At 28.0% G+C, this 16442-nt stretch overlaps 1 protein-coding gene across 1 annotated transcript; it reads right to left on the reverse strand.

Annotated features, from left to right (window-relative positions):
* Positions 1-637: 637 nt before the first annotated feature.
* Positions 638-4462, reverse strand: LOC129311945 (abscisic acid 8'-hydroxylase CYP707A2-like). The gene is made up of 6 exons (XM_054954456.1): positions 4175-4462; positions 3701-4093; positions 2311-2485; positions 1563-1669; positions 1356-1474; positions 638-1009 (listed from the first exon to the last, which is right to left on the reverse strand). The coding sequence occupies exons 1-6, from the start codon at positions 4442-4444 to the stop codon at positions 904-906; spliced, it is 1170 nt and encodes a 389-aa protein (XP_054810431.1). The 5' UTR covers positions 4445-4462; the 3' UTR covers positions 638-903.
* Between the last annotated feature and the right edge of the window lie 11980 nt (positions 4463-16442).

Here is a 16442-nt window from a genome sequence, read left to right on the forward strand (position 1 = left end):
AATTTCTAAAATTTAAGGGGCTTCTTTTTTATTAATAACTGTGGTCAAAAAATTTTAAATGAACTTTATAAAAAAAATATTTAAATGAATTTTTTCCTAAAACATTCCCGATCTGAATCCGCCTCTCTAATCAAAGTGTCTCGAAAAAAATATGATGAAAAGTATGGGCTACAATCAACATCAACCGAAAATTTTAAGAGAAACTTGGAACTAAGGACCTATCAATAAATATGTTTAGAAAAAAATTTATTGGACAGTTAATTTGACATGTGCAGTGGATAATTTCAATGAACAATTGAATATTTTTAATCTGCGGTTTAATAGTATTGTTACAAAATTGGGTGTCAGAACATGTAATAATAGTAATTTGGTGACATCACTGCATCCTCTTCAATTCTTAATTGTAAAATTCCTGTAAACGTTATCAATTTAGGATTACATGATTGATAATCTCATACACCAAAGCGGTTGAGAGTTTACTTAGTAACCTTAGCGTACGGAACAGCTATAATTTAAAAAGGTTTATCATACTCTCAATATCTTAATAGAAATTAATATCTACTATTAGCAAAGGATATTCCATGCATCTCACTAAAAAACTTGTGTAGATTTTGAAAGGTGGGATGAACAGTGAAAATATGTGATAATTGTTATTTAGTTTTTCATTCCATTAATTTTTTTCAATTAAACAATGCAAACATTTTACAAATCGAATACTCTGGAATCTGAAATTTTCAGGCTTCATGAATACTATTCTGCTATATACAGTTGCCTTTGGTGGTGGTGTTGAACTGTTGATGATTCATCTTCACCATCTGGAACCAATTTGGGAGATAATTTTTTGAGGCCGTTTGATATATATATATATATATATATATATATATTTATAAATTTGAAATAATCTTAGTGAGGAATCTGCTTCTTGGGAAACAATCTGATGGGCAAGCCATTGTGGGGGAGTGCAAATGGCCCATATTGAATCCCATTTTGTGCTCCCTCCAGGGACCACCTGCACAAAATATATATACATATATATATACCCACACTTAATCACTCAGATATTTAAACACATGCACAAATATAAAAGAAAGATTGAATTTATATTATTGTAAAAATTAAAGTATTGAAAATTGAACTAATCATTAAACCAATTAAGACACTGGTTTGATAATCGATAATTAAAATTATAGTTAAATCAATCATAAATAAAATATTTTATTAAGTCAATTAAAACACTGATTTTATCAGTTTAATTACCAGTTTAACCAATTGGGTTAACCAAATTGGTTAACCCAAATTTTCATTATATGATAAAAATGAGCATTGATTGTGACAATAAGGGAAAGTTGAGGAACCTGTAATTGGTGACTAGGTGGTGGAGAAGCACCAAGATCTCCAACTTAGCAAGTTCATTCCCAGGACATGCATGGGTCCCATTCCCAAATGGCACATAAGTATTGGGCTTTGGAGAAACCTATTGTACCAAAAAAGAGTGGAATCGAGATTCTAGTAAAAGTATATGCAGTTGCAACAAAAATAAAAGCCATATCGTTGTTAATTACTTCAAATCTAGAAGGATCAAACTTGTCTGGCTCATTGAAGTTGTCTGCACTGTGGTGTATGTTTCTGAAGAGGGGCAAAACTTTCCACCCTCTTGGGATCAAGAATCCTGACCAAATCAATTTCATATACATTCAATTTTTATCTGAAAGGAAATTGAAGTAATCACCTAAAACAAAAAAGAAGAGAGCAAATGGACAAGCATGATGGAAGAGCATCACCTCTTAATTCAAAAGTTCAAATCCCGGAGTTGATGCATTCTTTTTTTTTTTTAAATGTTTCTTTATTATATTTTTTAATTTTATTTATAAATTATTTTTAACATATTATATCAAAGTTTAAAAAAATTTTAAAATTCATTAACTTTGTTTATAAAATTTACAAAGTTTTCAATGTTATTTCTATTTTATATATACATTTTAATATCATATTTTCTTTCTCCTACATCTCATGGAAAGTAAAATGAATAATTTATTTATGATAAAAATTTAATAACGTAACTTATAAATAAAACACAAAAAAATTTCTTCCACCCTATAAATAAGACAAGATGGAGTATATTAATCATTAAACTTACCTTTATCTAATGAGATTTTTTATATTGATTCAAGAACATTTGTAACCCCTGAAGAATGGGGCACGATGTTATTGCAGCATTAGGCCACTGGCTATACATTCAAATTTTTATATTGGTTTTTAGTTGAGAGAACATAGAAAATATACTATGTTAGGCTTTCAAATAATACTAACCTTGGTATTGAACATCTTGGACAGCTTCTCTGAAAGTAAAGGACAAAATGGTGGCAATTCTAAGAGTCTCCTGAATGACCCTTGAAGTTAAGGCCATGTTCTTGACATCTTCCCAATTCAGAGCCTTCCCTTCTCCACTTTCTTCCTTCTTCTTCATGATCCTCCCTTGCTCCTCCTGCAGTACAATCTCGGACTCATTATTCAGCTGATTTCAAATATTATATTTTAATTTATTGACTTGATTGTAATAAAAGCTTCATGTAATACCACAAATAAATCGACTAAGATAAAACAATTATGGATTAATTTTCTAATTTTAATAAAAAAGAGTGATTATATATATAATAATTAATTATGATTAACTTTTTTGCCCGTTTAGATTTTGACTTTTGATTGTTTAGCCAAATTTTAATCAATTAATTTTGCTGTCTTGCGTTGCATGGGATAAATGAAGTTCCCAATCTATGTTAGCTTTGATATATATATATATATATATATACACATATATTCACTAAGATCCTCACAACAGATTTTTAAAGATTCTTTAATAATAATAATAATAATAATAATAATAATAATAATAATAAATACTTTTTAAAATTTAAAAATATAAAATTGGAATATCCAAATCCCTTGGTACTCCTAGCCAAGCCAACTATAATTAAAGAAAAAAACTATAATTAAATAAACATTAATATTTTGTCCCTATAATTATGATTTAATTATAACTTAATTCCTAATTTTATGTCAGTGCTACCGCTATAGCTTTCATTTAGAAAAAAGTGAGTCTCTGAATTTTAACACAACTCTCAATTTCTATAGTTTTAATCATTTAAACTTTTACAAATAATTGCAATCTTTACTCCCTCTATTCAAAAATAGAATTTAAGAAGTTAGATGTTAAAAATGTAAGACATTGTTAGTCTTTTAAAGTGTAATCATTATCTTTTTTTAAGTGTCCTTATTAATAAATGACTTTATATTTATTATAGAGAGTTTAATAAAGATAAATATAAAAAGATAAGGTTAGTTTAAAAGTAGATAACTATCTTATTGAGGGATGAGATTTGGTTGAAAATATCTTATATTTTTTAATAAAAAAATATAATTTTATTTTTTAAATTACAGAGACCAACATTTTGAATTATTAAAACCGTAAAGATTAAGTTGTACTAAGTTAAAATTTAAAAATTAAATTTTAATTGGATTAAAATTACAGGATTGAGTTGCAATAATCAAAACTCAGGGACTGCATTTAAATTAGCTCAAAAATATACGGGCCGAACAACAAATTAATAAAGCTGAAGCAAAGAGCGTAAAACAAACAGATTCGAACTTTCGAATATTCCATGTTCAGACTGTATCATGAATTACTGCAAGAGATACTTACAGTCACTGCTCGTAGAACCGAGGGATTCTCAGCGAGGTACTTGACTATCCACGTAAGCACACTCGCCGTCGTGTCCCGGGCTGCGAAAATGACGCCGATAACGTTATCTGCAATCTGCTCGTCAGTGAGCCCTGCTTTCTCCTCCATCAACCACCCCAACAAGTCTTTCTTCTCTTCCGTCTTCTTCTCCCTCTTCCTATTCGCCATAATTCGACTCAGTATCTCACCCAGCTCCTTCCTCGCTTTCATTGCCTTGTGAAACAGAGTGCCCGGCAGATTCACCGGCATCGAGTTGTACGCTTTCTCCAGAATGTAGTAACACCGTTTAAGATCCTCCCCGTACCCTCCCTCCTCTTTTCCCAAGATGGAAAGCAGAGCCACATTGAAGGTGAACTAAAACAAATAATAAAAATACCGTCAGTGAAACAGAGGATTTGCCTTTAGCTTGCTCTGTTTTGCGTTGGCGTGACTTACAGTCTTCATTTCTAGGAAGGTGGTGATCTCTCGGTTTTCCCAGGAACGGAGGCAAACTATGGCGATGGTCTCGATGTTGGGGACGATGTGTTTAATAGTTTCAGGCATGAAGGTACGAAGAACGAGTCTTCTGAGCTTAGAATGGTACTCTCCTTGGTGAAACATGAGAGCGTGCTTGCCCAGAATCCTCTCTTTACTTGCAGGGAAAGTTGGCTTAAAGAGATCAGCTTTGTTGAGCACGAATTTCACAGCTTCGGGGCTTGAAATCATGATGCAAGGATAACCCAGAATGTGGGACTTAAAATAGAGCCGTACCTGTGAAGGGAAGAAAAGAAGTAAAACAGAGCAAGCCATGATGAGAATTAGTGAATGAGTTTCAGAATCAGAAGAAGATAACAAGTGATGAGAACCTGCTGATTTTGGAGGCGAAGAAGAGGTTGGGATCTTGAGAGTAAAGTTGAAAGGTTTCGCCGATGTAAGGCCAACCCATAGTACCTGGAGGGAGAGGCAAAGTGGGGAGGTTGAAGGAGAAGGATTTGCAGAGAAAGAAGAAGAAGAAGAAGAAGAAGAAGAAGAAGAAAAGAACAGAGAGAGCGAAGAAGGAGATGACATCCATGGTAGGGTGAGTGAGAAAAGGTGTTGAAGAACGAGGTATTTATAGGGGCGGGGGGGGGGGAGAGCAAGTGGAGTTTCCATTTTAGATCCCCGTCCACACACGGAATCAATTTTGATTTTATGTAAGTAAGACGGGAAGATGAGAAGAAGACGACAACGACGACGGGGAAGAAGAGATAGCACGTGTCACGACTCAAGAAGGAGAGATTGGGTTGACCGTACGAGTATGCCGTTTGGCTTCGGAGCATCAATTTGGTGATGAAATATGTAAAATTTTTAACATATTTTTTTCGCTTGTTTTTGGTATTATTAATTTTTTTATTTTCATTACTTAGTATTAAAATCCTATATTTTAATATTTTACATATACATGGGTAGAAGTTGATATCAATGTTATGAAATTGAATCAAGAAATTGATTTATCATTCAATGATCTGATCATGATTCAATCAGTCATGACTAAATTATTATATTTTAAATATTATATTATAAAATAGAAAGAAATACTTATATATAATAACAAAAATTATTGATGAAATTTCAAACAAAATAATATACAATAAAAAATAATATCCATCAATATTAAATTATTTTCTTCCAAAATATATACTTAGTTGATAATTTCTAATTCATAAATTTAAAATATATACATATATACATAATTCATACTTTTTTTTTATATTTCTTCATTTCACAATGTTATTGGATATAAATATGTATAAATTATATTCAAAAATATAAATTAAAAATTAAAAATAAAAATAAGATAAAAACTAATATGTTCGATTCAATCAATTTTCTCTCCAAGTTTGAGTAGTAGTTAACTAAAAAATGATCTCAAAAGTTATGTAAAGTAACCAAAAAAATTTTTTGTCTGTTTTTTATAATTTTGGGCCCTTGTCTATAATTTTTGAACCCTTTGCTGTAATTTTAGATAAGATCACACTGTTTTTAAACGTTGAAAAAAAATATTACACAAAAGACAAGTTGTGAGTCCCAAATGCTTTTGGATATATAGTGTAGGAACCAATTTTCTCATTTATCCTAAGTTAAATATTGAATAAACATTAGCTTGATAATTTTATAAACAGTAATGGTATTTAGAAAGTGTAAAATAAAATTATACATGCATTTTAAATAATTGTGAAAATGCATGAAAGCATAAACAATTATATGTTTTAGTATTAATGAGCATCCTATATTCTAAACTATTATATAAATAGAATTATGGACTTTTAACTTTTAAAATATGCAAAAACTTTTCTCAACTTTTATATCTCAAGTGTTTAAAACTCTATCGTTAAATTAAAGAAAATGACTATTATTTTTAAAATCAGGATGAGTATCATATCAATGTGTGATTAAACCCCACAATTAAAAAAATAATGACTGTTTTCTTTAATTTAATAGTGAGGTTTCAGGTGTTTGAAATTTAAAAATTAAATTTTTTTTTGCATATTTCAAGAGTTCAGAGTCTATGATGCTATACACACAATAATTTAGAGTTTAAGATCTTCATTAACCTTTTTTTTTATTCAAATAGGGATGTTTTTAGTTTTTTTTTTTTTACCAAAACATTGTAACTCTTCTCAAATTTAAGTCAATTGTACATAACTTCTTTTATTTTTGAAAGTTTAAATCCAACCCTTCATTTTTTAAGCTTGGCCATAATTTTTTTATCATTAAAATGACAGTTGAATATAACAAAATTTATGTCACATCAGCTTAATTAAGATTACTTGACAAATGACATGAAATTGTTGGTGTTATATTAATTAATTTTACTGTACTTACTTAAAACACAACTTTAATGGAAGGGAATTTTGTCATCAAGTATTAGCGTCTCCGCCTTGCAGCTTGTAGCATGTTCAGATGTCCTCTCAATTCTATTCTGCAATATGATGTCTACTCTTGCTTCTGAAATGCCATTTAAGTTAACTTGCTTTTATTTTTGGAACGAAAAGTTAACTTGCTTTTAAATTTCATGGATCTGCGTGACATTTCCATCGTCTTGAAATCAGTTTACGGTATTTTTTTTTTCCTCTATGAAATTTTTGCTTTACATGCTTACATTCTACCCGATCCCAGTTATGTTTTGAGTTTAAATAAATTAAAGAAATACAAAAACTTTCGTTTCATTCGCCAAATAATCTTAATTAGGTTAATGTGTCATAAATTCCATTTAATTTAATTGACATTTTAACATTAGGGGGTTAATGTTCAAAATTTGAAAGCGGTAGTGTGGAATTTAAAGTTCTAAAAAGGAAGAGAGCTAAGGTTTGTTTGGTTTCTCTATTCAAAAAATAATTTTTAACAAAAATTTAAAAAATTGTTTAGATGAGTATTTTGAATATAATTATTTACAAAACTATTAAAAATAAAAAATAGAAAAATCTTGAATCTGTTTTTATTTTATTTTTTATGTTTAAAATACATTACATTTAATTATTGAAAACTATAATCTTTAACCAATAGTTATCACAAGCTATTACAATTAATTGCAGATAACTATTACTATCAACCAACTTTTCAATTCTAAAATTGTTTTTAAATCAACACATATAAGCAATTATTTTTCATTTTGAAGAAATAATTTAAAAAACGGTATTGTAAAATAGTTTTAAAATAAAAGAGAGAATAAAAACCAAACAGCTCTTGCGTGTCTCTCTGTACGGAGAGAACGGCAATTGTAATTTTCTGACAAGAACAAAGAGGATGTGCTGGATTATTTTGGGAGAATATTAATTAAGGATTTTTTTAAAAAATTAATATCAAATAATGACTTGGATGGATATAATACTCATTACAATTTAAAATTCATTTATTAATTATTAATATTTATCCCTATTTGATATTAAGAGTTTTAAATGATATTCTCCTGATTACATTTTTATTTATTTTTTCACATCCTGTAAGGCGAATCGTTCTCATATGCTATAATGCAAGTACAGCCTTCCCTGATAGACTTATGATGAAAAGGCAGATAGCAGATAGGTTTTTGACCCATGAAATTTCAATAAATTCAAGATCCGCAAAGATTAGAGCTTAGACAACCATTTAAAAAATGTCCGATTTTTTCGGTCTTTTAGAATGCCACGTATTTGTAACCACGAGAGAGGGGGAAGGGGACAATGCATGACCTCACGATGCAATCGCCACCAAATAAAGGTGTCTGCATCTACTAAGTTCAACAATGCATTTACTGTAGTTCTTCATTATGAAGTCATATTTTTGAAATTATTTTACTGAAAATCCGTTCACCATAAATATTAAAAAAATTCAAAATTCATGATATGTCACTGTAAGGCAAGAGCAATCATTTTATATTAAATTCATAACTAAATGATAATATTGTCTCTTATTGTAAGGGAAAAAAAAAAACTATCCGTTGACTCAACTATAATACAAACACATCTTCTTTAAACAAGTTGTCCAAATCGTTAGTCAAACAACGAAGCTCCCAATTCAAAAACAATAACAAGAGTGACCACCTCGTCTTTATGCTTTTATCATTTCTCTTCTATTTCAATCTAGAATAGAGGATTATGAGAAAGATGAAAAAAACAAGAATAAATGAACTAAAATTTCATTAGACCATAGACAAATTTTGTTTATTCCCCTACTAAATTTTGTTCAATGTTCATTTCTTTGGAATGGAATTGTTGCATTATATAAAACATATCACAATTGGAAGCTAATAAGAGATCCACAATTAGAGGTTGCATTTTTTCAAATTACTGTTATAACGAATAAGTACAACAGGAGAATTAATAATTGACATAAAGTGACAAACAAGTCATTTAAATATAAAACCAACACTCATACTACTAGAATTGATACACACTAGTGTGAACAATTAAGGAGAAAAGAGGAGACTTACTGATATCTAAGAACCATTAGGGTAGGAATCACTCACATTGGTATTAAAACAACATACCATTGGGGCAGAGGTTGATGAAGACTGGGAAGCCACCAATATGATAAAAACTTTAAGGTATGATGACATACTGGTGTGATAGGTGTGTTTTCTTCGTCTTGAATTGGTTGTAGTTGTTTGCACATTACCCATGGTTCTTCTTTCGTCAAATGATTCTTGGGCAGAAACTCTGACAATGAAGGTATCGTTGATTTTTAGATACCCTAGTTCAAGTCCTGAAGAAATTCGGATCTCTATTTATACTTTTTTGTATTTTAAGATTTGTAAAAATGATGAATAAATCTCACTTGTAGTTAATTATATATTAAAGTTTATCATTTAGTTCAAGTTATGGAGAGATTCGTTTCAATCGACGGAGGTGTCACTAATCTTCAAACGCCTCATGTCTTCAAGGGATTCATCTCTGATGACGAAGGTGTTTGTAATCTCCAATGTCATTATATAAGTTGTCCATCTTCTAGATTGTCGTTCATCTACATCCATCTTTTTTCATTCAGGATAATATTGTAATTTTTTATAAAATTTAATATTAAATCAGTAGCTTTGACTTTTAGTGATATAAAAAATTCATGGATAAATTTGATCAAGGGGTGCTCGGTGGATTTTTTTTCATATTTTTTTAATACATTTTGTATTATAAAATGTCAAATCACTAAAAAAATTTTATAAAATTAGATGGAGGGAGCGGTTACTAAATTATATCTATATACTCTTATTAAATATTTAAATAATCTCTTTGACATAGGAGTAAGAAAACAAACAAGGAAAGTTATTTTTTAAATTGTTGCCCCTTCCATTCTCAAACTTTCATCATTTAAAATTATAACATATAAATGAGATTGGAGTTGATAAATGAAATTTTCCAAGGAGGGATTTTTCCTCCTTTGAAATGCGAGGTAATTTCATTTTTTTGAAGGGTAAACATTATGTTTTAATTTTTTTTTTAATGGCCTCGTGGGGGTAATTGTCCCCATAGACTATAATGTAGGCATGTCAGACTAGTGTTGGAAAGGGTAGTAGATTACTAACAGATAGTCGGATACTCACTACGTATTTATTTGTTGAGAAAATATTTTTTATAATTATAAATAATAAAATTACGAAGGATAATTTAAAAAATTTATAATAAATATTTATTAAAAATTTAATTTTGTTTATATAAAATTAAAGTAATAATTTTTTTATAAAAAAAAATGAAAGAAGTAATTCCTCTATTTAAAAAATAAAATATTTTTAATTAAATTTTAATTTATAATAAAGTAGTTATTTGAATACTTATTTTTAAACTAACATCATCTTTTTATTTTTATCTATTAAATAGAAAATTTACTTTAAAATAAATATAAAATAATTTATTTATTAGGGATACTTTGAAAAATATAATAATTATATATTAAAATATTAACAATATTTTATATTTTTTAAAATTTAATTTATCTAAAAATAAGATATTTTTTAAATGAAGGGAGTAAATTTTATATTGATTTGAGACGCACAAACATTATTTACAACCATTTAAAAAATGTATGATTTCTTCTCTCTTTTATAATGCCATGTATTTGCAATCACCAAGCCAAAATAAATAAATAAATAAATAAAATTCAAGACTTTATAATGTAATACCTAACAACCAGCAAACAAAAGTGTCTGCATCTACTGTAGTTCTACAGCGTATTCCCTTGCTTTATGATAGCAAGGTCATTGAGGAAACCAGTGTGGAGGCTAAATTTAAATAAAAATTATTATACATATATATATGTCAATAATTTATTTTTAAATTTTAGAATAAAAATTTTATTAAATATTTTTATAATTTAAAAAATCTTAACATAAGAATTATATAAAGTAAAAAGTATATGTATCATAAAAAATTCTTTTTGGATAATTTGAATAACTTTTAGAAAACATCAATGTTTAAAGAGAAGTATTTTGATCAAATATATATAATTTAACAATCAACTAATATTTAGATAGATAAAAACAAAATTTTATAAATAGTTGAGAAGTTTGTATTTTATAACATTCATTCTCTAAAATTTTTTTATACGTTTTTAAAATAGAAGAGATGCATATACAATTAAAACAAAATAGAAAAATGGTAGTGTATTTTTACTCATAAATATTAAGTTATATTTTTTTGTCAATGAAAAGGTAATATTAATCATGCATCAATAATAAAAATATTCTTGTATATAAACAATATAGTGTACAATTTATTTCTATCTAATATACAAATAAAAAATTATAATTATACGTGTGTACATTTTATTCGTATGAGGTGGGGATAAAGAGCAGAACTTTTTAAAAAAACAAAAAACAAAAGGAGGGGCCCACCTAACCCAATCCATGCTGCAAATACACGTGGCTGTGGTTGTGGGGCTTTCCTCCCTCAAGCTGTACTACGTGGGTTCACCCCTGATCAAGGCAATGTATTATAACAGTATAAAAATAAATAAAGAAAGTTATTTTTTTAATTAATTATTATTCCTTTCATTTTCAAGCTCTCATTATTTAATATTAAATGGCATATGGATAAGGTTTGAGTTAAATAAATTTTGTTGAAGATAAAAAAATTTTTAAGGGAGAAAATGAACTTTTCCTCACAGGGGAGGGGCAATTGAAATTCTCTAAAAAAGGTAAAAGAATATTTAAAAATTATATTTAATTTTTTCTTGCTTTGTGGGGGACAATTATCCCTATAACCTATGACATAGGTACGTCCCTAATAGACTAACGTTGGAAAGGCAAATAGGTTACTAACTAACAAGATTTTGATATAGATTTGAGGACCACAAACATTAGCTGCAACCGTTTAAAAAATGTGCGATTTTTTCTATCCTTCTCAATGCCCACACATTTGCAACCACAAGGCACAAAAAAGCAATGCAAGACCTGACAATGTAATAACTACCAAATCGAAGCGTCTACATCTACTTCAGTTCTATAGTGTATTCACTGTAGTTCGATAGTGCTAAGGTGATAGATTTTACTTTAATAGTAGCTGATATTTGATATTGATTTATTAGCTGTCTTTTTTATTACAATATAATAATTTCTTTAGTATTAAAAGAAAAAAAACACAGACAGGTTAGGTGGCTACATCATTATCTCAAATTTTGAGTTAATTATAAATGTTTGTTGATTTTATATTTTTAATTTATAAAATTTTATTAACTTACTCATCAATTTAAATTAAATAAAATTTAATTAAATTCATGAATTAACTTTTTAAATTTATTATTTTTATATTTTTAATTTATAAAATTATATTAATTCACTTACAAAGTCATTAAATAAGATATATATATATTATGTAAATTTTAATTTATAAAAGTGGTAGAATTCGTTCAATGAAAAATATAACTTAAAAAAAGTAAATATTAATATTAACAAAAAAATTAAAAATAAGTTGTCATATTTTAAAATTTTTATATTGAGTATAATAATTTATAAATATAGATAGACTTAATTTAAATAATTTATATTTAAAACATATTTAAATTAAATGATGATTATATTTAATATCTTAATTATTTAATTCTGTTTTTAAAGATTATTTATTAATAAAAGTAAAATCTTATAAATTTATGGGTTTACATTTTTATTATAAATTTATTTAAATTCTCGAGTTTAATAATTTAGAACATGTCTTTCATAACATTATTCAAATATTATCCATGCGCGCGCGCATAATTATAATGTATTTAAAAATAGGTAATAAAAGAAATGAGAGTATGAGACTGTGAGCTCTATAACGAACTCGATATGTTTGATCACGTTTTAAATAACTCAGGCTTTCTTTTGATGGCCAGGTGCTGTCTTTTTCTCCTTGTTAACTATTAGTTGAGGATCCTTTTTAGCCGGCACACACTAGATCTGGTGTGAGTTCACTGAGTTTTTAATGAAACACTGATCCTCCAATTTGGCCAACAAAAATAGCATGTCCTGATAAATTTTATATTTTATATTGATGAGTATACTTTTCTTGATATTTCCTTTATGTATCTTATGGCTAGATATGCTATACTCCCTTCATTCAAAAATATGAGGGGTAAATTTGATTGGAGCAAAATTTTTGCCATGGCTACTTGGTGGCAATGGTTTTGGCATAATAAAACTTTATTTGATTCTAATTTTGTGATGCCGAAGAACCCAACAGGCATTATAAATCATTATATCTGAAAATTGGATAATTTAAAGAGTGGTGATTTTTTGATTATGTTTAGAAAAATCACTATTGATGTTGGATGGTCTTGTCTCCCTTTGGGATGATTTAAATTAAACTTTGATGGTGTGGCGAAAAAATAGCTTAAGTATGGCTGGGTGTGGTGGTCTCTTAAGAAACAATAATGAAGATTGGATGACTGATTTTTTAAAAAAATAGGTGATTGTTCAGCTATAGATGCATGGGGCGTGCTTTGGGGAGTTAGGTTAGCGAATGAGCTATTAGTAAAAAATTTAATCATTGAAGGAGATTCGATTGCTGTCTTATCAATGCTGAAAGATGCTTGGGTGGAGAAGAAGCCTGATAGTATTTTTCTTGATGATATTAGTAGAGTTCTTGATTTTTTTAAAAATATTGTTTTTAGTCATGTGTGTAAAGAAGGCAACCAGTGTGCGGATTGATTTGTTAATTACAATTTTTCTCATGATTTTTTCTTTATTTCTTTGTGGGATCCTCCTGATCCTTTACAGGATTTATTGTGTAATGATTTTTTGGGTGTTACTCACTCAAAAGAAGTTTCAGTGATGGAATAAAGTAGGGTTTTGCTCACATTCGCCAGAAAAAAAAATATTTTTTGGTTTATTATAATTTAAGACTTATAAATAGTACTTGGATAGTCACATTATAAGCTGGCATGCTAATCCGGATATAGTTTAAATCGCTGTGTCGCGACAATTCTAATGTTAGTGCACCTACTTTAGTTTTGTCATTTCAATGACTTAACTTCCATTACGCGCTTCCCCCCCCCCCCCCCCCCAAAAAAAAAAGAAAAAAAGAAACTTCCATTAGGCGCACGTAAATCCGTTTTCATGTCGCACACTGAATTTGCATCGATAAATTTTTGTTCATGGCTCAAATTAAGTTTTGTATTTCCTTGGTTTCCATGTTAAAATGATTGAATCAATACTGGCTAGTATTTGATATGTGTGAAGATAGCGTGCTATATTTTTTTAAGTATTGTTCAATTCATAAACCATACCTCCCTCTTCTATATAACATTTTATTAGCATATTAATTTTACGTAATTTTTTACAACGTACGTTAATGAAGAATAATTAATCAATAGCTTTTAGCCTTTTCCAAAGGATCCAGAACATTATGAGTGGGGAAAAAAAAAAAACAAGAAGAAGAAGAAGAAGAGGCGTGTATTTAAACACAGAGAAGTATATGTAGATTAAAAGACCACCGATATTTCGTTGACCTGCAAAAAGACCGATACATTAAATTTAATGAATTAACATTTAAATGGGATCGAGATAAAATATCAAGTTTACTTGTGTATATTTTAGAGTCTAACGATGAAAAAGATGGTTCAATGGATCTTAACACTAGCATCAAAATCAAGGTTTAAAATATAGCATGAAAACGGTGGCTTAAACTGAGGGTAATCTACATTCTTAATTTGCATTGCCCTAAAAAGTCGATCTTATCTCAAGAGTTTGAATCAGTAGTGGTTGGTCTCAAGATTTACACCAATCTTTGCACACAATTTTTATTTTGCTCAATTCATAATGATTGAAAACAAGATTATATAATTATTTTTTATAAACATTGACTAAATAATACTTCCTCTTATAAAATGATAAAATATCACGTATCAATAAATATTATTAAAACACAATATTATTTTTTTTAAAATAAAAATATAAACTTTTAAAAATATTATTTATTTAATATATTGAAAAGAAAGAGTAATAGAAGTTAAATAAAAAGAGAATGTACTATTAAAATAAACATATTTAATAAAAAATTAATATTATTAAAATATTTTATATTTTAAAATATTAAATCTCTCACGTGAGTGTTTTATGATATAAGATAGAAAGAATAATACACCTTTTTTTTTATATATAATTAAATTAAATAGATGCACACAAAAATATGTCAATGCCATATTCAAACCCATGTAGATCTGAACCCATGTAGCCGCCACCAAAACAACTTGCCATTGACTACTTATAATATATGATAATATAATATACCTGATTTAATGCCACCGTCATTGATGCTTCTATAGTATAGTCCCTTTGATTATATTTATTAATTATTTTTATCAATTTTATCAATATCAATACAATTAAAATATAAGAAATAAAAGTACATGAAATTTCAAATCTAGCCTCAAGTAAAAAAGCAAAAAATAAATAAATAATATAATATTATTTTTTATCTTTTTTTCTCTTACTTTTTAAGAGTAGTTTGAAAATTTTAATTTGAAATAAAACAATTCCATCAACTAGTGACTTATAAAGTGTACTAAATTATATTTTTAGAAGGTGACTAATATAAGGACCGGAGGAGTAATTAAATTAAATGGACAGTTAAATAAAAAATGAGAGATTATGTATGAAAAGAAAGTAGCAACATGGTTTATTATGTTTAGTAAATTATAAGATAAATACATAACATACGTATCTTAAAAACATGAAATTTACGTTAAGGAGTGTGTCATTAAAGATCCCTGTGTATATTGTCATTATTTTAATTTATTAATAACCACAGTTAATATTCAATTATTGTTACGTTTATCCTCATCAATATGAATCGATTCTTGACTTCCCACGCCCCCATACCATATAACTAATGTCCCCACTCTGATTTTAATTAAAGTTTAAGAGTTATTTTTGCTCTTAATTTATATGTAAAAGTGTACAAATGATCCTAAAATTAACTAAGGGTTAACTATATTTTTCAATCTCATAATTTTCATTCAAGTATACTTGGTGTTAATTATTTATTAGTGGGACCCACATAAAATTTTTTTAAATATTTTTAATAATAAAATATAATAGTGGAACTCACTTTATATTTTTTATTATATTTTTTACCTCACCTTGTAATATCCTCCTCCTTCTAATCCCATAATTAAAACCAAATCTTGAGTAATTAAAGAATGGATTATATTAATTAACAAAATATCAAATTTTTAATAGTTAGCAAAATGAGGATCCCAAATTTACAAAACTAAAATTATTTTTAAAGTCTTGTAATTAGACAAATTAGAGTTCACAATATGCGAAAGTATGGGATCATTACATATGTGAGTGCATTTGTTTAATAATTTAAAATAAGAAAATTTTTGAAAAGTTGAGGCATGTGCCACAGCTTGTTGAACATGTGCTACGGTGCAATTACACGAATTTTGACAACAAATTTTGCTGTCAGTTTGATAGCATTAGGGACAATTTTTGATGCTCCTCAAATCTCTATCCAACATCCGAATTATGCGAACTAGGTGTTTATAAAAAACTCTTTCTAAACTTTAACTAATGGCATTAGTCTCAAGTTCAAATTCTTTCTAAAACAAAAATTGAACACACTTTTTAAAACTTACATTTTTGCAACAATTTTTACAAAATCAAGTGTCCAAACCAAATATCAAATGCCAATAGCCACCAACACCAATTTGACCACATACAAATCGTTAAGACTAGCTCGTGCAATGCATCATATCACATAAATACTCACACTACTCAACCCCTTAAACTCAA

This window comes from Prosopis cineraria, unplaced genomic scaffold, assembly GCF_029017545.1.
Source record: "Prosopis cineraria cultivar Desert tree isolate PC_DT_omini unplaced genomic scaffold, ASM2901754v1 PC5, whole genome shotgun sequence".
NCBI classification, from domain to species: Eukaryota; Viridiplantae; Streptophyta; class Magnoliopsida; order Fabales; family Fabaceae; genus Prosopis; species Prosopis cineraria.

Coding starts and splice junctions, on each gene's coding strand:
- LOC129311945 (XM_054954456.1), bottom strand. CDS start 4,444: ATGATTTCAAGCCCCGAAGCTGTGAAATTCGTGCTCAACAAAGCTGAT. Junction 4,094..4,174: donor CCTTCCTAGAAATGAAGACT/GTAAGTCACGCC, acceptor TATTTGTTTTAG/TTCACCTTCAATGTGGCTCT. Junction 1,670..2,310: donor CCAAGATGTTCAATACCAAG/GTTAGTATTATT, acceptor TGATTTGGTCAG/GATTCTTGATCCCAAGAGGG.